The sequence below is a fragment of the Giraffa tippelskirchi genome, chromosome 1 (assembly GCF_054371585.1).
Source record: "Giraffa tippelskirchi isolate mGirTip1 chromosome 1, T2T-mGirTip1v1.2.pri, whole genome shotgun sequence".
NCBI classification, from domain to species: domain Eukaryota; kingdom Metazoa; phylum Chordata; class Mammalia; order Artiodactyla; family Giraffidae; genus Giraffa; species Giraffa tippelskirchi.
In genome coordinates, this window is record NC_137275.1 from 74350006 (window position 1) to 74376086 (window position 26081).

Below are 26081 nucleotides of genomic sequence, written 5' to 3' on the forward strand. Positions count from 1 at the left end.
TAAGTGATCATCTAGACCCTGCACTGTTTAAAGCATTATTCTGTGCATTCACTCATTTGCTCCCCAGTTATACTCCTTTGGCTTGGACATAATTTAGTTCTCTACCCTACTCTTAGGTGACAAATGCTCAGTTACTGTCTCTATTATGTTCATTCATCCACTTCAGTTTCTGGATCATGTCCTGATGACTTTTTCACGTCCACCAGAAAGCCTTCTGCAGGTGAATGTTAATATGTTTGATAGCAGTGAATCAGTTTTGCTTTTGTTATTAGGGAGGTATGGTAAGATAGAAGAAAGACTCCAAAGTCCAAAGTGTCTGGATTAGATCTTGCTGTTACTAGCTACTTAAAGGCTTCATTTCCTCATCTATAAAAATGATAATTAGAAAGTCTTCCTTGAATAGTTGTTAAGATTAAATGATCAAACCCAAGTCTTTCTCACTCTAGGGATCATATTCTTAACACCTACACTGTACTGTTCACATATATTCTCCCCACTCCACCCCCTACCAAAAAAAAAAAAAGATTAAATGAGGTAATAGAGGGATTTCCTTGGCAGTCCAGAGGTTAAGATTCTGCACTTTCACTGCAGGGGTGCAGGTTTAATCTCTGGTCAGGGAACTAAGATCCTGCATGTACCACATTGCAGCAAAAAATGAAAATAAAAAAAGAGAGATAATATATGCAAAAGAAAATAGCACAGAGATCCTTAATAATCATTTCCCTTTCTCAGCCTTTTAAAGAAGAAAGGTTATAGTCATCCATGCAGCACTGCTCCCTAGGTTTTGTTCAGAACAAAATTCTGTACCATACTTATACGAACATCCTTTACAAGGCAAAACTGACACAGGCTAAGGAAACACGAAAGTAGTTAAATACTATTCCTTCACCATTAAATACTATGTATGGCTTAATATTTAAAATAGCTAATGCCCATTTCCCCATTAATGAAACTGTAATTCAATGCATTAATTAATGAAGTGAATTCACTTATTCAATAAACATTAATGATTCAACAAACATTTTATCCTCATCGCTAAAAGTATAACAAGTTCTTGGTCAGGAGTTTCAACAAAATGAAATAGATCTCTATCATGGGGTTTACCAAGTTAACTTCAGAGGATACTCTAGAAAAGATCCTTGTGCCAAAAGACTGCAACCATGACATTTTATTCAATCAATGAGGACATTAAAACTTGCTTACTTGTGGAATTTCCACTGAACATTTGTTTCTCATTTTTAATACATGGAGATGCTGCAGTGAAATATACCACAGGCAAAATACTGTAGAAATCATCACAGCCATTTTCTTCTGATGTACCAACAAATATTTTGGATGAGGGAAATGCAAGAGACAAATCTTATTTTAAATCAAATAAAAAAGATTTGAATATATAAGTGTATATAATATTTTCAAAGATTCTCATGTTAATTTTGCAAACAGGCAGAATTCGGCTGCTAAAAAATTTCCAGTCATTCATTGACTCCTTTATATCAGTGTTCACAGGGCCACATAACAAATATTGGAGATGTGGATGCCAAACAAACACAGTTGGATTTTGAAAGTGTTTAATGCATGTACTTTATTTAAATGTTTTAAACACTGTGATATGATTTTAGTATGCTTACAGTCACTCTAATTCATACTTTCAAAACAATGGTCAAAGCAGCGATTACATCAACACACTACACAAGTGCTATACACCCAATTAGTACTTTAGTAAATTATAAAACCAATGTACACAAGAGCACTTTGGCAGAACTTAACTTGGGACACAGCAAGTTGTTAAATTCTGTACAGGAATCCAGTGAAGGATGAGTCATTCTTGGAGATGGAACAACATGATGATTTCACAGCCTGGAACGCTCAATAGGACCATCAGCGGGCCGTTTCAACAATCTAACAACCAAGGGGAGCTGCCAGAGAGTCAGGCGGTCTCATTCCAGATGCCAAAAGGAACAGGCAGACCATCACAGTTTGGCTTCTAAAGAGATGACTTTTTATTTCTGTTGAACTCATCCAGAGAAGTGAACCTAATAAATACAATAAAATGTAACCCAACCAAGATTTTATGTCACTTTCCACAGATGCAGGTATATGAACAACTGAAGTGCTAAAGGAAAATACAAGTAAGTGTTTGTGTTTAAGGGTTCAATACTGAACTTTAACTATCCTTTTCCCCACCCCACATTGAAGCATTTTCTTATTGTCTATCATATTACCATGAAATTTAATCCTTGTCCATTCTTTGAAAGGAAACTAAATGTCCTGTTTGATACTGAAAAGTTAACATAGGCCTACTCATTCTCTGTCAAGATTCATTAAAAAAATAAAATTCAACTTTGAAAAAATAATTTCTATTTAAATTACATGCTAACAATTCTTCAAAGTAAGTAATTTTTAAAATGGAACTTGAGAAATGTTCCCATCATAGAGTATAGAAATTCAAAACTGATTCCACCGAAACTCTTTTTTTCTCTAGAAAAAATGTATAAAACTTTGAAGCACTTAACCCAAGGGTCTGTAGCAAATGGTTGATAGAAAACAGGATTCCATTTACACTTGAATATATGAGGTACTTAATTTATACTTGTGAAAAATCACAATGATTTTAAGAATATTTTGCCAAATCAATGATGGCAAATAAAGTTTGGCAACACATTTTAGAAAGATGATTTATATACTACATATAAATGAAAGGCAAACATAAATACAATTGATTTAAGTTTAATTACATTAATATAATTTATACCACATGGTAATAGCCACATGGCAAATTCACAGTTATAACTAAAAAAACTATTTAGAACAGTCCTTTTGTTCCATTATTTGCATAATTTTCAGTAATAGACTTAGAAGCCTAATACATGTATGCTTATCTTTTATGGGTTGTAATAATCTAAAAGTTATATTTCAACATTGTGGCTTAAAAAACAAACCAGTATGTTTTTATGCTGTAGTCAAAGCTGACTAGATTCAGGTTTTAAAATTTTTCAGGTGGATCAGAGCAAACTCCACCCCAGACCAAGGCCTATGCAGTCTACAAATTCTTCTTTGTCAGTTGGCAATCCACCCAATGGATGGGTGACTCTTAGACCTCTGAACTTGACAACATCACTCCCATCTCTGTTTTTTTAAAGTAAAAGAGAGGAATAGCAAAATGAAGAATTCAAAACAAAAATAAAACCTACATTTTTAGGAGGTCATCTTGTGCTTCAGAGTTTCTGTTAGCTTCCTAGTTTGGAAACCCTTCATACTCCTAAATGTAGCCTCCATGTTTATGTCCCAGGGCCCTACACAGAAAGAGCGAGAAAGTTTTCCAGCTTTCTTAGACCGCTTTGGTTCCTCACTTTCCAGGCAACAGATAGAAGACCATATTCTTTCTTGTAATATTTTCCTTTCTTTTACCAAACTTCCTTGAAAAAAAAAAAAAAACTTGAAATATTCCCATACCACTTTTTTCCAAAGTGGTAATTCCTAACTAATACAGACAGGAAAGCTCAAGATTTATTTTCTTCCATTCCCCAAAAGGTGAGAAGATGTGAATATATTGTGCCCTCTTCCTTCTAATAAGCCTTGAGTAACACTTAAAGAAGAAAAAAACATCAACTGGAAAACTGAGTTTAAATTATATCAACTTTAAAGTTTTGGTGTTTCTTTTGTTTCTACAACAAAACTCCACATCTTTCTTAACATTTAAGCATTCTTCTCACATCCTATTATTTTATATGCAAATTACCATATAACAATGTAGCTTCAACATGCTGGTTCTGTTCCTAGGTTTTTCCACGTGAGTTACCTACCACAAAATATCTCCTGCAATAATTTTTAACCTATCTGCCAGTAACCATTGGTTCTCCACTGCAAAACTTCCCTCAGTTTGTCAAGAGTTCTTAGAGATAAATGTATCAGTAATTTACAGCTAACTGGTGAAGGAGCTATGAAAGATTGTTCCCTTTCATTTTCCATTAGTCCAAAATATACATATGTACATACAGCTACACACAACAAATTTACACTGTCTGCAGAAATAAACTGCTGATATAATTCCATACACGTATGTAGGGATTCACATTTTAACAGTAAACTTATACACAGATATAAGGAAATATAGTTTTATACCCCTAAATTACATAGCAAGCTGAAATAGATGCTTTAAGAGTTATTCTTTCTTATGAGTCTTAGAAAAAGAAGACATAAACCTCAAGCTATGTCTGTAGCAATTATCAGTCAATGTGGGATTATCTTTAAGGACAAATTATCCGACTTGCTTACTGTATACAAAAAGTGATATAAACAGGCTATATACAAAACACAAAATTTAGGATTAAACAAATAGAAACTTCATACAAAATATCTGATACCATCAGATGTACTTTGTATAGCTTTGACCAAAGAACTATTATATTGGACATCCTTTTCTGATATGAATGAATAGTCACAGCTATATATTAACAACAGAAAAACAGGAATGAATTGAGTAGGGGCAAGAGAGACCTGGGGTTCCCCAGTGTCTCAGAGGTAAAGAATCTGCCTGCAATGCAGGAGCCACAGGTTCGATCCCTAGGTCGGGAAGATCCCCTGGAGGAGGGCACCGCAACGTGTTCAAGCATCCTTGCCTGGAGAATCCCATGGACAGAGGAGACTAGAGGGCTACAGTCCACAGGGGCACAAAGAGTCAGACATAACTAAAGCAACTTAGTACACCACACATAGGAGAGACGTGGTGACACAGCTGAAATATGTACGTGCACTGTAGTACATATGTATACAGTTTAACAGTGTCATGTTAGCCAAATTAATTTCTTTTGTATTGTTAAGTTCACCAGTAAGTGATGCAGGATACAAAATAGAGTAAACACTTGCAGATAACACATTGAGTAGCCGTCAAAATATTGACTAGTTTTGAAGAACTTGAAGGCAAGAACCTGGTTAAATGAATAAAGATTAGAAATGATCAAAAGCAGCTCACAGCTGCCTAAAAGTTTTAAAAATTAGAAATTTATCACTCAGCAAGTGTACCAAAACCATGTATCATTTGCTCACTCAATGCAGAGGCTCACTCACAGTATCTGAATTCCACATATTTATGCTGAATATATACAGTTAGCTGAACATAAATATCACAGGTACTCACGAAAAACTACTATGTAGATGGTTACTAAGTTTATGTTGATTTATGTACTGGTCTAGTGAGTTCTAGGGTCACCACTTACAGTTGACTTTTTAAATCAATCAGTTTCTTGATACACTCAGTGACAAACTGTTGCATAGAAACTCCAAGTCCCAGCAAGCAGTCAGGCCCATCGTCCACTGGAGGCAAAGCTTCTGCTGAATGAGAAGGTGATTTCAGAGTTCTTGTATTTTCCCCAGGCACCAAAAGGCACTACTACTGCAGTAGTGTTATCTTCAGTACCATATTGTATTGCCTGCAAGGTATGGCAGGAAGGAAGAAATGAATAATGGAAATCAGGATCCACAGAAAAAGAAATCAGCCTTTCCCTGGAAGGCCAAACTGGTTTAACACACAGTTACAAGTTATTTCACAGTGGTTTGTGATTCTTTCCCCAGGTATCAATGCCCACAGTTTTTTAGATTGTGACAGGATAACTAATGACCCAAAGTATATACCATTGTAGCAGTTTTGGCAAATTGTACCAATGAACTAATAAAGTATGAGATATGTAGCTCCTGAAGAAGAAAATACACATAAAGCATTTAGCATAGGGACTAATGCAAGGTTACACACATATGAGATGGTTGGAGGGCATCACCGACTCGGTGGACATGAGTCTGAGCAAGCTCCGGGAGTTGGTGATGGACAGGGAAGCATGGCATGCTGCAGTCCAGGGGGTTGCAAAGAGTTGGATACAACTGAGTGACTGAACTAAACTGAACTGAATGAAAGGTTAAGGATTCAGAGAGTGTTAGCTCTTACCTAGCAATTCTGCTTCTAGGAACTTAGCTTAAAGAAATTATAACCTAAGAAATGGATGACTTCCCTGGTGATACAGTGGATAAGAATTCACCTGCCAGTGCATGGAACATGGGTTCAATCCCTGGTCCAGAAAGATTCCACATAACACGGAGCAACTAAGTCCATCTGCCACAACTACTAAGCTCACGTTCTAGAGCCCATGAGCCACAACTGTTGAGCCTGTATGCTGCAACTACTGAAGCCTGCATACCTAGAGTCTGTGCTCGGTAACAAGAGAAGCCACTCCAATGAGAAACCCATGCACCGCAATGAAAAATAGGCCCCGCTCACCACAACTAGAGAAAGCCTGTAAAGGGAGCCCGGATAGCTCAGTCGGTAGAGCATCAGACTTTTAATCTGAGAAAGCCTGTGTGCAGCAATGAAGACCCGATATAGCCAAAAATAAACAAATTTTAAAAATTAAAAAGAAATGGAAGTATACAAAGATATAAAACTATAAGATAGTTTATTATGGTCCATACAAAATGGAAAATTGGCATAAACTATACTTCCTACAGTAGAATTACAAGTCAACTTTAGGAACAAATGCAAACAGCAAATGATAGTCTGTAGTTCCACAGTGATAAGAGAACAGACTCTATATGATTTTAATACCTTTAGACCATGAAATTTTTGCACCTTGTTTTTACATCTCTGGATATATCCAGTGTCTCCTGGTTTATGGCCTATGGGAACTTGAATGGAATTTGTATCCTGCTGTTGTGTAAAAATTGTATTAATCTTAATTATGTTGAATTGGTTCATGGTGCTTTTCAGGTCTGTTATATCCTTCTACTTTTCTGTCTATTTATTCTATTACTTTTTGAGACTTTGATACTGAAACTCCAACTAAAAATCTTAATTTATCTAATTGAGAAAATAATTATAATATATATATGTAACTTTGTTCTGAATTTTCCAAGTCTTCTGTAAATGTGTTATCACACTTTTATAATTTAAAAAACAAAAAAGAGAAAAAAATAATCAAAAAAGATAAGAGTGCTTGGGATTATATTTAACAGCAAATGTACTTCAAAAGACCTCACAGGTTGAGGTCAAAACTAGAAGGAAAGGACTGATAAAAATATGTGATATAAAAACCTTCTAAAAATTTTTTTTAAGTTTTACAAACAAATTAGAAGATGAAAAAATATATATTTGCAATATTAGACAAAGTACTAATATATTTAATATATAGGAAGTTCTTACAATAACCATGAACACAAACATGCCTATAAGATCATGGGGAAAAAAGCTATACACAGACAAGAAATACAAATGGCTAGTAAACCTGTGCAAATGGCTAGCTTTACTAACAAAGAAAATAGGTGCAAATTTAAAACACTAAAATTTGATTTTTCCACCTATCAAATTGGCAAGACATTACCTATGATAAGAATTTGGAAAAACACAAACTATAAAACATGCTAGTGAAAAGTATAACATGGATAGTATTTCTGGAGGGAAATTTGACAAGCTTATTAAAAGCTTCAGAATGCTGTATATTCTTTTACCTAACAATTTTGCTTTGATGAATTTAACCTAAGAAAGTAATATCTGAAGGAAATAGATATGCACAAATATATATAGAATGTTTATTACAGAGCTCCCTCTAAAACATGGAAAAGTAAATGTAAACTAAATTAGTTGATTATGATAAGCATTAAACAAATAATAGTACTCTGATGAGGGGTAGTATGCCCTGGTAAGTTAGAAAATACATATCTAAGACAAGTGGTTAAAATTAAGAAAGAAGTGGTCATACACAAGAATTGGGCTGTTTCTTAATTTCATGAGCATATATAGTTACCAAGTGAATAACTCATGCTTATCCATCTATTTTCAAGTAAATAATGCTTTTTAAGTAAGATCTTATATCTTAATTCCAAATGTTAGCACTTAAAAGTCTGGGCCAAATTTGGCTCCCCGATTGCAAATGTAAAAATTGGGAATGCAAAAATAGCTGTATGTATGAGTTAAAGTGTGCCTCTAATGATTAGTGATGGCTAGAACTTAGAAGAGCTATCTATCCAAATAGAATATTAAAACATGGAAATTTTACATTTTTTTTACACTGGATATTATCTAGCTTCCAAATTTTGGCTCTAATTGGCACATTGACACACCACTCATCCATATACCTTTTTGTATTTGTTTTCATGCAGCCATTTTTAAAAACAAGAAGTTGATTATGCCACAGTGTATGTTTTTTAACCATCGTATTTTCATATTGGATGTTTACATGGAGCAGTCTAGTTTAAAACGATCTAGTGGTGGGAATGCAAACTAGTACAGCCACTATGGAGAACAGTGTGGAGATTCCTTAAAAAACTGGGAATAGAACTGCCATATGACCCAGCAATCCCACTGCTGGGCATACACACCAAGGAAATCAGAATTAAAAGAGACACATGTACCCCAGTGTTCATCGCAGCACTGTTTATAATAGCCAGGACATGGAAGCAACCTAGATGTCCATCATCAGACAAATGGATAAGGAAGCTGTGGTACATATACACAATGGAATATTACTCAGCCATTTGAATCAGTTCTATTGAGATGGATGAAACTGGAGCCCATTATACAGAGTGAAGTAAGCCAGAAAGAAAAACACCAATACAGTATACTAATGCATATATATGGAATTTGAAAGATGGTAACGATAACCCTATATGCGAGACAGAAAAAGAGACACAGATGCAAAGAACAGTCTTATGGACTCTGAGGGAGAAGGTGAGGGTGGGATGTTCTGAGAGAATAGCATTGAAACTTGTATATTATCATGTGTGAAACAGAATACCATTCCAGGTTCAATGCATGAGACAAATGCTCAGGGCTGGGGTAATGGGATGACCCAGAGGGATGGGATGGGAAGGGAGGTGGGAGAGGGGTTCAGGATGGGGAATACATGTAAACCCACGGCTGATTCATGTCAATGTATGGCAAAAGCCACTACAATATTGTAAAGTAATTAGCCTCCAACTAAAATAAATAAATTAATAAAAATAAATAAATAAATAAATAAAATGATCTAGTGGTTGGACTGAGAGCTCAGCTATCTGAAGCCCAGTTCTGGAATGTGACAGTGCCTCTGCTCTCCTCCTCTGTAAAGAAGACTTAGTTCTAGCTCCAGCCTCAGAGGGTTACTGTGATGATTACATGAGTTAAATACATATGAACAGAAAAGTGTTTGACACATAGTACTTGCTATTGTTATAATTTACTATTGATGTTACTAACATTTCAAGATAGGTACAAAGCCAAAAATAAACATAGCTCATTTAATTGATAGATTAACTTTACTTAACTACTTGGGAGAACCGGCAAAAAAAATTTTTTAATTGTTAATACTATGGGGTCAAGTGTAAAATTTACTGTAATACTGAAAGCTAAAACACATGATTTCAAAGAAATCTCCAGACAGTGGCGCCCCCTCCTGGCTGCACCAAGACCTGCACCTGGCTTTGTCCTGTCCTTCCCACTTGGGGCTTTTTCTAGCAGAGGCTCTGCGGTGTTACCTGTTCAGTCACTGCATGGGCTGCTTCATTGGGATCATGGCACTGATTGACAAAGTCACAAATCTCTTGACTGTTCACCATGAAGTTAATTCCATCTGTAGTGAGGACCAGGAAGCTGTCATCAGCATGATGTAGCTGCAATCAGAACCAAACATATAGAATTACAAACTAGACTTGGCCTTAGAATAATCTTCATAATTCAGTGATTTTATCTGTTTACAAAGTAGTCATCTGTGTTTCAGAACTATTAGACAAACAGAGTGAAAACAGGTCTGCATTTAGGGCAAAAACAGCAACATTTAGCATCAATCATGGAGGACAAACCTAACATTTACTTAGAAACACAATGGAGGAAGAAGCCAGATAGCTAAATGCTGAGAGGCAGCTTAATGTAATGGCTAAGAGTCTCTGAAGCCAGACCTCCTGGGTGTGAAGCCCACCTCTATTTTTCAGCTCGGAAAACATAGGTAAGTTGAACTGTATATGCTCCAGATTTGTTTTCTCTGTAAAAGGGGGTAGGAGTGGTTATTTTGAACAGAGCCCAAGACGTTGTGAACTGCTATATAAGTATTTGCTAGATGAAATGAACATAAGTGAGATATCTGTAAGACATAAAACTGTTCAATAAATTAACAATCATTTGCTGCCATTATTGGGAGCCTACCTCCATATATAATGTGCGAGGTACTAGAGCAGGCTGGGAGTTGTAGAGATAAAGTATCAGTTCACCACTAGGTGTATGCTGGGGGAAGTGTAGTGTAAGGGGGACAATGATTAGTAGCAAGCAGAAGATGTCCCTGAAAGAGAGGTGGGGTGATTCTCTGGCTTGGTGGAGAAGGGAAGTCAGGATAGCTTCCAAATGATGGTGATGCTGAATGATGAGGTGCAGGTAAGGAAGAGCAGCAAAACCAGGCTTCCAGGCAAATTCCATAGCAGGATGAAACAAAACCAACATTTCATCATACATAAGGCCAGGAAAGTAGTAGCTTACTTAGTCTGAAAAGTTTATCTTTCCTTCCTAATATTAATCACTTCTTTTTAGAAGTCATAGAGGCTTCAATTAAGGCTTCCAAGAAAGCCTGCTGCTGCTGCTAAGTCACTTCAGTCGTGTCCGACTCTGTGTGACCCCATAGACGGCAGCCCACCAGGCTCCGCCGTCCCTGGGATTCTCCAGGCAAGAATACTGGAGTGGGTTGCCATTTCCTTCTCCAGTGCATGAAAGGGAAAAGTGAAAGTGAAGTCGCTCAGTCGTGTCCGACTCTTAGCGACCCCATAGACTGTAGCCTACCAGGCTCCTCCGTCCATGGGATTTTCCAGGCAAGAGTACTGGAGTGGGGTGCCATTGCCTTCTCCGAAGAAAGCCTGCAGCTGGAGACAATCCTGGGTTCATTCCTTGCCTGTGTAGCAAGCGTTTGCAAGTCGTTTCTTACCTTAATCCTCTTTGTTTCAGGTTCTGCTATCACACCACTGGTTTTAAGATCCAAATCTCCGAGACTCCTTGTCATTGCAAGCCTGCCGTTCACGTGAGGCTGTCCCAAACTATTCCAAGCTACAAAACCCCCACATTTCTTAATCCTGGTCAAAAAAAGTTAAAAGACTATGATGTGATATCCAGAAAACCAAGGATTCAACTTAAGCATGAAGTCAGTTTAAAATGCAAGGTTTTATTTCTATTTTGAACTATATACATATCATCCTCATAGATCAATCAATGGAAGTGGTACCTTTCTTTCTCGTCTTTTCTTTCTGGAGTGTGGTCAATGGTCAGCTTAATGGGTTTTCCTTTTCTACACAAAATAGCTCGGCTGTCCCCAACACTAGCTATAACCAGTTCAATACCATCTCTCAATAGGGCTACCGTTGCAGTAGTCCCAGAGGTCAGAAGCGTTGCTGCAAATGATGAAGAAGAGTACAAGTCAGTGACAATCAAATGATTGGATCTGGAATGTTTATTACAAAATAAAACACAGGCATGTTAAACTAATGCTGAAATGTATCATTCTAATTTAACTAGAGCTATGCAAATAAAATGCAAATGAACTATGGAAGTAAGAACATGCAGAAAAAGAAGTATTTAATTCAGTAACAAGGCTCTATGCAAACAGAAAAAGCTGCTAACCTAATTTGGTAAAAAATGCATCACTATCTCCAAATGGCTTCTATTTATATAAAGTAGAACTCACTTGAATTTATCATTCTGACATCTTTGTGTGTACATCAGGTGTCAGGATTAAAAGTACTACATTTTAATTAGATTGGCTAATAAGGGAGAGTGATTCAGGTCTACAGAGCCCATTCAGGCAAGCCAACTTTTCTGTAATCTATGCACTCAGCTTTTTTCTTCCATTTCTTACCCCCATCCTATGAAAGTATTATCAATTAATAGGCTAAGCAAGATATGTCAAGTGTTTCATTGGCTCTTTAAGAACCGAATTTTATATTCTTTCCTTCTGTACCTGCTTTAATTTTACAAATGTTCACCAAAAAAAAAAAAAAGAAATCCTAAAATGGTTAAAGGTTCACATTCTTTTCTTGATTACCTTTGTCCTCCCCATCATTATATTAGGAGAAAATCTGGAGGGCAGGGAATGAAATTCATTCTAGTTTCCCATAAACTTGGTATAGTTAACACTTTTGGTTCCAGCAGGATCTGAAACAATCAGTCTATACCCAAATGCAGGAAAGTACTGCCAAGTGCTGCTCCTGTGGTCACAGCCTGGGCCCAGAGCATTCCAAGAATGTTAATTTCCCATGACCAATAACAAAATTATATGTAGCTTGGCCTGAGGTCATCGCTGTTTCCTTCATCCAATTCAAAGTGCATTTTTGCATCTTTCTTTAGTTTATTCTAAATTGTCTGACCTAAGTTCTTCACTACTTGTTGAAATTTTTGAGGGTGCATTGAGCCTTGTCAAAGAGAGAATACTGTGAAAATAGACTAAAAAGTAAAGCAAATTGAAAAAATCTAAAAAGATAACCATTAAAGCAGGTATTATCTTCAGTAACATGGTTAATTCTTTAAAGCATCTAAGTAAAATATTCAGGTGATCATCTAAAGATGATTTTGACTTCAAAGGCAGATTTAAGAAAAATGAAATGCTATTGACTGAGGCTCAGTCTTTCCAATTTTTTTAAGACAATTTTTAAAACAACAGTAACGCATTTGGAAATATATATATGTATATATTTTCCAAACAATGTGTTAAAATGCCTGCTTTAATCAGAAAAGTAAAATGGGAAAAAAATGAATAAACCCTGCTTAATCTCCTATATTCATGCTGAATTTACTGAGAAGTAGCATTTATAGTTGCACTATCTTCCCATTTATCTCTTGATTTTGGAACTGCTGTGCCAAAGTAATATCATTGTGGCAATACTAAAGTAGATTATATATTGTCATTGTACAATACAAAAGTTTTAGTGTAAGTATCAGTGATGTTTATATTACAAATGTTAAGTTGTGAGTTTCATAAAACATTATATAAGGGAATCTTTACAGTTGAACCACTGTAATCTTTTCAAACGATTAGAGGAGCCTGTTAAGAAACATAGGCATTTACTCAGATGCTACTTGTCCAGGGAGTTGAATGTTCCTCTCCTTTGTTTAAAATGTAAGGGGCAGCTTTTTTTTTCCCCAAGTGTTTTTTAATTGGCTACCTCAAAAGAGTTAATACTTTATAAATGAAAAACTTCTGATTTAGCCATTTAGGATTATAATCCATGGCTCTGCCACCTAGATACTTAAGAGTTTGAGTTTTTAACCAACCCAACTTCACAGTTCCAAAATCCCAGGATTTATGGGAAAGTTTTCTAAACAGTTGATTCTGGTTTGCTAAGCATCTAAGAATATAAATATTAAATCAGCATTTAGTTTCATTTAACATTTAACATGGGAGTAAAAATTCTCACTTTCTTCCTTAACAATAAAATTATAAAACTAAGACATCTTTCAATAAGTTCTTAACACTCACTGGACATTTTCTACTGCAAGTCATCTCAACTAATGGGACAAAGAGGATGTGGGAACCTTCCAGTAGTCCAGGCTAGGAACCGCTGGACTCCTTCACCTGGGACAAAATTAAGCAGATCTCTCTTTCCACTGAAGCCCAGCATATAGTGTCCACGGGCTCCAGGTCTAGAGCTGCTGACCAGGCACAGTTCTCTGCCACAAATAACACGCACAGAGGCAAATAGGAAATTCACCCAGGAATTGTGCTCAAACATTACAAACCTGCAACACAGGGGAGGGTAGAGAAAGAGCTGCAAAATAAGGGGAAGGGGTTTTATTTTGGTAAAATTTTCAATAGCAAACTACATAATATTCCAGGAGATGCCAAGTCAATGATTCTGAAACTCAGTTTGACCAAGGTGATGGTATTTTGTAGTTGAGTCTGTTTTCTTCATCACAGATGAACACTTCTTAGTTTTGTGTCTTCCCAAGGTAGGAAAACCCATATACAAATGTATGTGTACCAAGACACATATGTGGTGACATACACACAGACTCAGCCAATTAGTCTTGAACAGTCAATCAGTACCTTTACTGAGTTGAAAAAAACACACTGTAAATTTGTTTGGTATCAATATCAGAATTGTCCCAGTAACAAAAGGGAAATTCAAGGGTAGAGCACTGAATAATTCATATCTGACAAGCATACTAGAGAGGATGTAAACTACAGTATACTACCAAATTGCTAGGATTAAAATATAGATCAAAAGGAATCAAAGCACCTCCTATACCAGATACAAGGAGTAGCTTATTTGTTAATGGTAAATGCAGGGATTTTAGGATCTAGACAGTATTTCCTGAATAGAATGAACAATTTAATTGTTTAAATAAAAGCTAGTAAGGCTCTTGAGTGCTGAAGAATGTTTACAATTTTATGTAATTCATAAAATGGGAGTTTCTGCAGCTCTCTCTTTCCCCTAGTGTTGCAGGTCAACGTATCAAAAGAAAAAATGATCAAGATTTGAATGGCAACATAAAGAATCAAGCTGTACTTTTCAAAGTATAACCTCCCCCACCCAGAAATATTCAACTGTGTCAAAAATATGGATAAACAAATACAGTTTCAATATTTACTAAAATGATGTTCTAGATATGTATGAATCATAAACACTAAATCAGAGGAAAGAGTTGAAGCAGTAACAGCACAATAAGAGTATCTCTCCAATGCTGTCCCTATTTTTTTGCTTTTGGCTGCCTCCAACATAACAAGGGTAATCAAACACATTGCATTTCTCATACTGGTTATTTTTTAGTTTAATTCTTCCATAAGGAGATCAAATAATACGAAGAGTAGGGAAGTTTCCAACAAGACTCACAATACTGCCACCAACGTCTCCCACTCTGAACGTCAGAGCGTCTTCTCTCTTTGATCCATTTGTCTCTTGGGGAGCTTTGTTGCTTTCAAATCTTAAGTAATCTAGAAACACTTCAAAGAGTTTATCGGATATATAGGATATCATCTAAGTTTTCTACCATCTGGTTTAAGTGACAGTTTGTCCATTAAACAATAAACTAATGGGACAGACATCATTTGAACTTACTGGCTGATTTCATTAGTATAAAAATACACATGACTGGTATAAAATGAATACAAAATATTCAAAGATGATGATGAAATTAGCTATTTGTAAATAAGGGTAAATTCAAAATGCATCTACAACAAATCAATAAAGATAGCCAGCAATTTCTTAAGGGCTGTTTCTTGATAAATGGTATTCTGATTTTATTCTCCTCCAACTACCCTCATTTAAAACTGAAATAATAAATATTTTAAATGCTACTGAGAAAGCTTGAAGTATTTTATGCAGATATGACAGCTTTAGATGAGAGTCTTAAAAAGATGAGTATGTTTTATTTTCGCCTTATTGTTTTCACTTTCTTTTGAGACATGACATGGGGACTCCTCCCTACCTGAAATTCCACCACTGGTGATTCATTCCTGAGGTTTAACCAATCTCTTTTCAGCTTTCCTTACTCAAAATTCAAATCCCCCCAGAAGTGGTAACACATTAAAATATATACATTAAATAATTTAGTTAAATTGGCTGTAGGATAGTCAAGTTATAAGTTATAATTACTTTGGTGATAAAGGGTAAGCAATGGAGATCAGTTTAGTCCAGATAATTATTGAGTACTTTTCAGACTCCATGCAGGATGCTGAACACTAGAAATTTTCAAAAATGAATAAGCCATGGTCCCTACCCTCACGCAGCTCACAGAAAGGGTTCAGTGAGGACAAATGGAGCTGATGCTAAAAGAAAAGGTGAAAGAAATTGGAGAGGGCAAACTGTACTTCTTCACAATTTTATTTAACTAGCACTGGTCCTACCCACAGCAATGCCAAAAAGAATATTATCTACTCTTATAATACTGATACTGCTTCAGTTCTACTAAAAAGGAAAAAAAAAATTTTTAATTTAAATAATGATTTTGAAATCTGAAGTGGTATATGTTCTTTTTAAATCCACAAATTGAAAAGTTTAGTATATTTGATAAAATAAGCCCCAAATATCAAAAGCCAATTTTTGAAATCTTTGAAAGCCTGGCAATTGATTAAGAATAAATTACAAAATTGTTCTCAAAATTCTTATTTAGAAAAAAAAAAACCACAGAGACTAATTGACCTATAAGAATACATCCAAAATAAGATTCAAGAAGGACAATGTCATAATAGATCCTTTCTTTTTCTTTTAGTAGTATGCTAACCATCATTCTGTCATGCTCCATTATACTTGTAAGCAAATTGCCATTCAATGAAAAATAAACTTTAGAATATCTTATGAAAGTTCTGAGATCATTAACTCAAAAATTATGACAGAGGAACTAAGTTTAAATGAACATATTTTCATTTAATTATTAGAAATGAAGAACTATTTTATTCATTCCTTTGCTAAACTGATGTGAGAAAGGTGCCTGTAGAATATTTCTTTTCAGATAGCAAGTTAGATCAATTCTCTCCCTAAATTCAAAATTCCCTTTAACTGTAATTTATTATTTCATAAATGAAAGGAGTCCTCTCACATTTTAAACTAAATCTATCACTGTTTTAAGCATTTTTATCAATTAGATCCTGCACAAAAGGGCTGACTATACCCATGAAAGGTTAATGATTTTTTATTGTTGGCCACATTTACAAGATATACTTGAACATTCCTTTCTGAAAACCTTGCCCAATGAGCTCTACCTGTTTACACAAGAGCTGAGCACACCACCTGCACTACGGCCGATAAACTTCATGGTGTGAGATACAGCCGACCTGCTTATAAATGAAATAAGAGCATACCAATATTCAGAGTTATGAAAAGAAAACTATAAGAAAGTGTTTTAATGTCTTCTTCACCTGCATATGTTTTACCCACTAGGAAAAAGAACAGAGTCTTATGCTAAAATCTACCCTCTCTCAACTCTTATTTTCACAAGCTCAGGAGCCAGTTGGAAGGGGGAAAACATCCAAAGGAATGAAAAAGAAAAAATGGACCTAAGTAATCTACAAATGAGAAAATAAATCCTTGAACAATGAGAGTGGACTCTAAAGCTTTTCGGAGAAGTATGCCAGTGATAAAGGTCTTGAAAAAGAGGAGGAAAGTGTCTTAAGATGGTAAATGAAGCCATCCTAGCTAGAGTCATCCTAATACTCATCATTAAATATGCCCATGAGAGAGGCCACGGTGAGTGCCAGGAAAATCCCAGCCCTAACTCTCCAACTGACCTTTTATCTCTCTCCGAGTTTCAGTTCCTTATCTGTAAATTGGGGAGAATTTCCAGCCCTACACACTCCAACTGAAAATTACAAAGTTAACATTGCTGTGGTGAGCTTTGACCTCCTTTAAACAAGAGGATGAACAAAAGACAGATGAATATTATTGCATGATTCATTTTAAAATCAGTTATGAGGTTTATATGCACACATTTTAATGGTTTGCTGTAGAAGCGTTCAAAAATTATAAGCAATAAATTTGGGAGCCAGCTAACTAGAAAACATTAGCTACATTTTTGTGAAATGGTTTTAATAAATTTACTCAAAATCAGAGACATTTTTCTTTCAAAATATAAGGACATCCAGTACACAAATTCTAAAATTCAGCTGTCATACCCTTGTGTTTAACAAATAAAAACAAAAATGTCAACTAGTTACCATAGGAAAGCTGCAAGATCAAGCTTTTTTAGGAAGTGGAAGAAAAAATATCTTCCTTCTAATTTCACAAAGTAGTACATATTAACCATTGTCCTTTTGAGGACCAACTAGTAATTTCCTTGTCTGGACAACTACTCTCTGAGATTACCCTGTAGCAAATTTCAGTAGTCGTTCATCAAATTCCTCTAAAAAACAAAAGCAATAAACCCTCTCATAGTACAGGCCTCTTGTTCATAAAATGAACAATCAAATAGATTTTTTTTTAATGTTTAGTCTTTTTAAAATCAAAATTCAACATCAGATCTATTTTGGAGCTTCAATTTCTGAAACAACCTCTAATATGTTTCATTTAAATGTGAGATACTACCCCTAGTTTGGATTATTTAAAAAGCCATTTTCAATGTAAGCATCCTTACAATAAACATTAAAATTCCCACCCCTGAAAGGCTTAAATTGTTTCCTTCTTACCCCAAATTCCCCAGGACTTTAAGGAATGAGATTGTTTTACTTACCATCAGCAGATAGGTGGGCGTGCCTTGCAAAGGTTTTATCTATTTCAAGAAAAGCCAAGGTCAACACAGTTTCCAAGTTCTCCTCCTTAGGAAGCAAATCCCTTCAGGGAGAGAAAAAAAGAGGCCAATCACTTTACAATACGTTTCCCACCTTCCTCTTTGTCCCTCCAGCTAGCAGAGTCATTCCATACAATGGACCTCCAAGGTTTGCCTTTCAGATGCTTAGGTGTCAGAGTCTTTGCAACTATATAGACCAAAGCCCACCAGGCTCCTCTGTCCATACGATTCTCCAAGTAAAAATACTGGAGTGGGTTGCCATTTCCTCCTCCAGGGAATCTTCGTGACCCAGGGATCCAACCCACATCTCTTAAGTCTGCTGCATTGGCAGGTGGGTTCTTTACCACTAGAGCCACCTGGGAAGCCTTTCAGATGCTTAAGATCCACATATTAATAAATCAAATTGAGAAATAATCAGGCCCAGAGATAAGTTCTAAAAACAATAAAATAAAAGCCTAAGTCTCCAGTCTAAAGATATTAATCCTCACCATCACAATCCTGAGAGGTCAAGAGTTCCTTTGTATTAAATTAAGCTGCTGAGTTCTTTCGTGGAGTAAGGCAAGATATACATAAATCAATTGATGAACAGTATGAATAATTATGCTTGGGAACAACAGTCACATGGTCGTAACTGTTACATGTTCTTCCCCTCTTTTAATTCTAGAAGCAGTGTGATCCTCAAAAATACGTTAATATTGACTGCAGTAAATAAACTTTTTAAACAGCTCCAAAACACCCTCATTAAAAGCATTTTCTCCATGTTTTTGCCAATCATCTAAAGCTATTTTCAACAAGTATTTAAAGCTATTCATACCATTTGAAAGAATAATTACTATTTATTCAAGCACTAAGTGCCATGCACTGAGAGGAGTAAGTGCTTCTCATAGATTCTCATAGTATATGAGATCATGTACTTTATTATGTGAATTCCCTTGAAATGATCACAAGTGCTGTAGATTCTGGTCAATGCTCTCACCAAGAGAGTGGTTAAAACATACACATTTCTGAAATGGTAATACTCATCAGCAATTAATGGCATGCTTGAGCTACTGCTTGTTCATAAAACAATAGTATGAAAGCAGTCAAATAACTACCTTAACAGTGGCTGTCTCAGCCAAAAGGTGAAAGTTTAAACAGGAAGGATAAGGCAAACTGCAAAGGGTGAAAGTCATTGTATCATTGTACGTACAGGATGCATTTCTCCATGTGGGTGTGACAAAAATCGGCCGCTGCAGGTCCGCCGTGGCCATCATACACCGCAAAGTACAGGACCTCATTGGTCAGCTGAGCAAACCCAAACCGATCTTCATTCTCTTTCCGTTTGCCAATCTGCGATGCGCTGCCCACGTTCTGCAAGCTGACTTTGGGAATTGGCTTGCCATACTTAATGCTGGGCGGCAGCAGAATTGGCTCCTCCAGGCGGTTATCCCAGATGCCAAAATTATCCCAGGTGGCTGGTCGGCCGCTACCATCAGGATCAAAGCGAGACCATCTCGGCTCTGAAGTGGAGCTGTAGCACGTGGGCGTCACCCACCTGTCATCCTGCAGCCCTCGGGCTCTGAGCAGCACTCGCCTCCTCACCTGGTTCCCACCACTTCTTACCAAAGTAAGTAAGGCAGCTGTTGACATAACTCCAGAGAGCTCAGGAATGAGAGAAAGGTCAATGGAACAATAATGGGATGCCTTCCAGAAAAATGATGCAACTGAGTAGAAAGAGAGACAGAGACACTCCATCAGTAATTTCAAATACAACTGATATATCATTAGATATTACCAAGAATGAAGTCTGTAGAGAAAGTGGCACTTAACAGCCTACTCCTGAGAATAGTGGTACAAAAATGAATCGATTTACCTACCCCACCCACTCACAGTGTTTAAATTCTATAAAAATTTGACAGTGTGCACAGATCACATAGAACAAGTGCTTCTCCAGCTTTAACCTACAATCACCTGGGGATCTTGTTAAAATGTAGATTCTGATTCAGTCTGCTAGGTGGTGCTGAAGATGCCGTATTTCAGACCACCTCCCTGGTGATGCTGAACTGCAGTCCGGCAGGCCCACACTTTTGATTAGGGAGAATATACAAAACAGGTGTAAATAAATAGTCTTCCCTTCATCAACTTCATTGCTCTGAAGAAAAGGCGGAGCAAATATTAACAATAACAAAGTCTCTTACAAGAGTGGAAATTAGAAAAAAAAACTGGTTAATAGAATATTTATTGTTGTGGGAGTGTGTAATTTCCTTGGTTCTGTCTCATCACAACAAAAATTTGAAGTGACGGATGTTAAAGCCCTTGGACAGACTGTCTCAACTCTCAGACAGATCAGTGTTACAGCTCAGTTTTATTTAGAAAATAAAAGAAAATACATGCCGACCCAAAAGACACAAAGAGAAGAGAGAGAGACCCCCAGCCCTTTAGGTTCCACTTTTCATATGTTTTTTTTCTCCTCCTGCCAGGCCTGCCCTGTGTAAACTGGGCTAACCAGGAGTGCTGTTTGTTCTACTTGAGGTCCTCACTCCGGTCCTCGGAACTTCCTTTGTTCTACTTTCCGGGCTTTTCCCTTCTTTGTCTTTTAGTCACACCAATCTGGACTCCTTTTTCCTATTCTAACTACCTAACATTATGATAGTTCTGTACTCAGAGAGTGCCCAAGTTTTAGCATGGATACAATCTAGGATATCAGTTCTGTTTGTTTTAACGTTTCTCAAATTATTGAACTTTACATACTCTACTACTCTGGTTAATATAAACTGGCTCACGCAAACACCCACCAGAGGCACAAAGAAAACGTAGTTCTGATGTGTGTGATCTCAGGGATTAGGGGAAACTGCATTTATGACAAGCAGTCTTTTTATGAGCCACTGATCTATGCATTTACATTAACATCTGCGGCTCATCAGAATGCCTCCCCTGGCTGTTGGCTGGGGGAATTCCTATACCCCTGCAGGAAGGACTGTGTTGCTGGCAATTTGCCATACAAATAAGGTTTAAGGAGAAATTCATCTCCAAAGTATTTCATTCTGCTACTTTAAAACCAACTTGAAAAAATAGCATAATATCAAGATTTGATAATGCCAGTGGAGGGTATACAGGTGTTATATTATTCTTAATTGTATGTTTGAATTATTTCTCTATAAAAAATGAATTTGAAAAAAATGTATCTCCCCAAATGGCACAGTCATACACACAAAAAAAGCCCAGCTTGAGTGCATCTATAAGAAAATGTATTACAGATTTTAAACAATCGTTTTCAGATAAATTTTTGGAAATCAGTCTAGTTATGTATAGGAAGAGCCATTAGTCCTTTCAGTAAGTAAACAGAAGGAAAGGATGAGGTTCCAAAGAACACCCTTGTATATCTAAGCAATGGAAGACATATGAGCGCAGCCTTCTCAGAATTTAGAACGAAGATGGCCTCCCAAATAATTAATAGGTCATGAAAGACTTAGGAGACTGCTCCTTCTTGGCCTTTTAGCTAACATCATGTATTAAAGTCTGAAACTTGCTTCTTTTACATTATTGGGGGCGGAGGAGACACAATACCTCTTTATCAAGTATCAAAGAGAAACAATGCATTCCATTAACAAAATAAAAAGAGAAGTTTATTCCTTTGGTTCTGTTTGAAGGTTGTATTTTTATTCAAAAACAAAAACTGTGTCAAATAAAGGTGAACTTGTAGAGAACTTTCAAAGTGTAATACCATCTTGCAAGTAAGAGAACTAAGTACTAATTCTTGATGGAGATAATTCACAAAGCAGCTTTGCATTATAGGAAAAATGAAACATGTTTATCAGAAAACATTCACATTCAAAGAGTACACCAGAAATTAGCAAAGTACTATTTTTCTTTTGGCTTCAATCTGAAAGCATGAATACCATACTCAGCCTTGGGTCATTTTGCAGTTACACATGTACTTTAAACAAGAGTTCTAGAATTACAAACTAATAAATACTGAATAGTTTCCCTGCAGCTCTTCTAGGATACTCTTGTCATTTCTTACTCTCTCCTCCAAATGAACAGAGCTGCATTCACATCAGGCAATATGCATCTACTGTAAACATTACTTAAGAATGAAAAATGCAGGTTGAGCAGTTTCTTTAAGCCTACATAAACAAAAATCAGTCTTCAACCTGGCCTCCTTCCTCATTCCTTATCTGCACAATCACCTCAGAAAGTAAGCAGAATAGTCACAGGAAAATATTTACTTTAAGGCATATTATCAGCTATTGGCATATATGAAGCATAACCCAGCTCACCAGTTTACAAAACTAGGTCAGCATCACTTATGCAAGCAAAGGAGTGTCTAAAGAAGTGGTTCCATCTCCTTTGCCAAATGCAGTATAACGAAATCATACTAATCTCCACGTTGCCAAGGAAATAGTTCAAAGAGGACTTTGTTCCCAAGCTAACTAATAACTCTTAATTAAACTTACACATCAAGAAGCTTCCTTCAGAGCTTCAAACTACCAACCAGCTTCTATTGCCACTCCCCTCCCCTAGCTCTCCAGATACCAATGGAAATGATTAAACCCTGATTAGCAGGTAGAATTTATAATGTGGGGGAAAAAACCAAAGCCTTAAAAAAAAAAAAATCATCAGTGTTCTTTATAACAGAAAGAGCTGAGAACAAATTGATAAATACCTAAAAAATATTTTTATTGTCAGTTGAGGAATTAAAAACTGGCATGTGTTTATCATTCTGCAAGCCAAAAATAGTTATTCAGGAACCCTTTAAGTCAGTCTCTCAATCAGAGATCAAGGCTAGCTTATTTTCCTTTTAACAGTTTTATTCAATCTTTGAAAGTCAAAGTAACCCAAAAGTGTCAAAGGGCACAAGTAATTCTGCTTGAAAGCTGTTTGAAGACACAAAATGTCAAAGCAAAATTCAAATGAACTAAGAGCCCGAGAACACATTACACGGCACACCATATTCTACTAGCAAAAATACTTTCCTTTTTCACATTCATTTGTGTGACCAGGGCTTTATCTTCCTCCAACTCAATGCTTTGGTTAACCTGATTAAAGTATCAGATTCTGACACAGAACTCTATTGAGCAAAGTTGACTCCTGATTTAATAATATTGACTAGCGGGGGGATTCTCAGAAAAGAGGGTTAAATGAAATAAATTGAGAGTCCACAAGAGTAGGCACTGAGATTCCACAAAAGAGTGCTGGTAAAAAGTCACAGCCTGAGAGTAGGAAATCTCAGGTGAAAAGCATCAGGAAAAGGAAAAAATGCATTTGGTAAACTTCTGAGGTATACACTTGGTTTAAAAATAATAGCAGTAGTGGTGAAGAACAGCCACATATACCGTGACAAGACTGCTATGCCAATTTTATACTTTCATCTTATTCCAATTTTGTAATCCCGCAATGATTTAAACACCTCAGAGCTGGCCAAATGTATTTTTGGAAGAGGGAGGCACTCACGGTCCCTGGCAGGAGGGTGCACTTGGGATCTGAGTTAAACATCTCTTGACTGCTGAAAGCAGGTCAAAAGGGCAGTTCATGGACGTCATGTTAAGCACATCCCAAAATTACTCAGGAGTTCTAAGGATCAGTACTGCTCAAACCTGCTTAGCTTTATATTTCTAGCAAAAATGTTTAAGGAAGTATTCATATCTGCCCATTATAAAGTGGCACTCAGTTATCTTCATTATCAATAACTTCCACAGTGGAAACACAGGTAATTTTAATATTCTTAAAATGTTTCTTTAATGACTCCACAAAAAAACAACCAATTTATCCCAATAAATTCAAATATTATGGAAAACTCCAGAATGTATCTCAGGAAATTCGGACCCCAGTATCCTCTTTATCAGTACCCTGCTAGGAGGAAGGGAAAGAAAATGTACAGTCTAAATGAAGGAAAAAACAAAACCAACAAGAGAAACCCCGAATGACTCCCCTTATGTTTGACCTGAACTTATGTTTAGATGTGCAAACAGAGAAAAGAACAAGGGAGCAATGAAAAGTATTCATTATTCTAATTTCATAAATATTTTTTAAAACATTTCAGTTAACATGGATACAACTCACTGAACCATGTTCCAAACCTTCATTTAAGAAGAATTTTCCAGAACAACTAAGTATAAAGTGTGTATTTTTCATTTCCTCTATAGTACCTAATACAATGTTGACATCTATACATTAAATTTCAGTAAATTTAAATATTTTTTTTAAAAAAGGAGAATTTTCCTTTACATTCTATGCTACATCACTAACATCTTTCCCCTCTTTCTTCCTCTTAAGACTCTAGTCAACTAGGTGCTTGTGTTGGTGGTCAATAGAAAGTGACTAAGGTTGCAAGAAAAAAAGATCTTGAAAAATTATAACTGATATATTTTATTACACAGTGGAGTATTTTTTTCCTAGGCTAAGACACCACTGTTATCTTTCAAGACCATTATAATCTGTCACCTTAGTTACTCATTCTGAAACCGCCGACAGCCTCATTCGTTCCTCCGCACAGGCGAAAGGGGTGCAAAAGACTGAAGAGGCCTTGCTGCACATTTCCAATCTGAAGCTCAGAAAGGCCAGTGGAGCTTTAGAGACTCCAAATTCCCTGGCTATTGCCACCCGGAGTCTCGTCCTTGTCACCTTCCGTGAAATCTCTAATCTACAGACAGTGGCTGCTAAAAAAGACATCAAGGGCCAGAAGGCCTTGAGATTACAGTGCTGTTTTGGCAAAGCAAAACCCACGTCCTCAGATCGACACCAACCAGGGCTCTGAATCTTTCTCTGCTCCGATCCCCTGAAAAGCTCACCCTTGGACAGTTCGGGATCCTGGGCTTGGCTGGCTGGTCGTGACAGATGAATGACCAGGGCGAAACACGGCAGGAAGCACACCCTCCCGCCGGCGCAGCCCGCGGGCACTGCAGATGGCTGAGTTCCCTCCAGCACTTTCCGCCGCCCTGTCTCCGCCTCTCAATCACCCTCCCTGCGTACAGATTCTGGGTGTCGCCACGTCTGCCTCAGCCCGACCGCAGCTGCAGCGGCGAGGAGGCGCTGACTCTCGCAGCATCCTGCGGCCGGCAGGCTGAGAGTGGGGGACTCGAGGCTTCGAGGAAGGGAAGCGCGGGCTGCGAGCCCCTTCCGCCCGTCCATCAGTTCAGTTCAGTCGCTCAGTCGTGTCAGACTCTTTGCGACCCTATGGACTGCAGCACGCCAGCCATCGTTCCTTCCAAGTTCCATTCCCTCCTTCCATCCCGGTCCAGCACACTCGTCGGCAGGAGCCTCCAGTCTTCTGGCCAAGTTCAGGCGGAACGTCAAGTCTCCGCAGAAAATGCCAGCAGCGGGTGGCTCAGCCGAGGTGGGCCCCGCCCCGACACGCTGCTCCAGACCTCGAAACGGGAAGAAAGCTGCGCACAGCGAACCCAGACACTGACCGCTGGGCATGCACTGAAGGGCCTGGAGAAATTAAACCGACATTTCCCCTCCTTTCCCTGAGGAACCCGTTTACTCTCCATTCCGCGGATGGGGAGCAATGGGACGTGCCCCCTCCTGTAAATAATATTGTAAACGGTTAACAGATAAATGAAGTGCACTCCCCAAGCTCTTACCTCGTGACTGCAATATCCCTGGAAAATGTTCAATTAGGAGGACGGGAGAGGGGTTTTCTGTAAATAAGATTGCCTTCTCCGATGTTTTCAATCTCTGAAGCAAGCAGTTAGAACAGCCACTGGCTCAATCTGCTGGAAATACTTGAGAATTTTTCGCCCGCAGTGGGCCAGATAGAGAGGGGAAGTCTGTTCCCGCTGACTGACGGCAGCTCCAACCAACCCACGCTTCACGAGGCGGCGCGCCCGCGGCCCGCCCTTAGTCGCAGCCAATCACAGGTTCCGACAGGACCGTGCCTCCCCGCGAGATC

The 26081-nt window shown here is 37.4% G+C and overlaps 1 protein-coding gene across 7 annotated transcripts; it reads right to left on the reverse strand.

The window, feature by feature from the left end:
* Window positions 1-1556: 1556 nt before the first annotated feature.
* PPM1K (protein phosphatase, Mg2+/Mn2+ dependent 1K) lies at window positions 1557-25977 on the reverse strand. 7 transcript variants are annotated; one of them, XR_014083120.1, is made up of 9 exons: window positions 25774-25977; window positions 19398-19911; window positions 18152-18252; window positions 11220-11385; window positions 10926-11070; window positions 9496-9630; window positions 5217-5429; window positions 3192-3293; window positions 1557-2033 (listed from the first exon to the last, which is right to left on the reverse strand). XR_014083120.1 is itself a non-coding variant. In XM_081594116.1 (7 exons), exons 2-7 carry the CDS (start codon window positions 19835-19837, stop codon window positions 5298-5300), a joined length of 1119 nt encoding a protein of 372 aa, XP_081450242.1. In that variant the 5' UTR covers window positions 19838-19911; window positions 25774-25977; the 3' UTR covers window positions 1557-5297. The 7 variants fall into 7 exon arrangements, 2 of the variants coding, with proteins under 2 accessions (XP_081450242.1, XP_081450251.1); XR_014083119.1 differs by lacking the exon at window positions 25774-25977 and adding an exon at window positions 24979-25090; XR_014083121.1 differs by lacking the exon at window positions 3192-3293.
* Window positions 25978-26081: the final 104 nt, after the last annotated feature.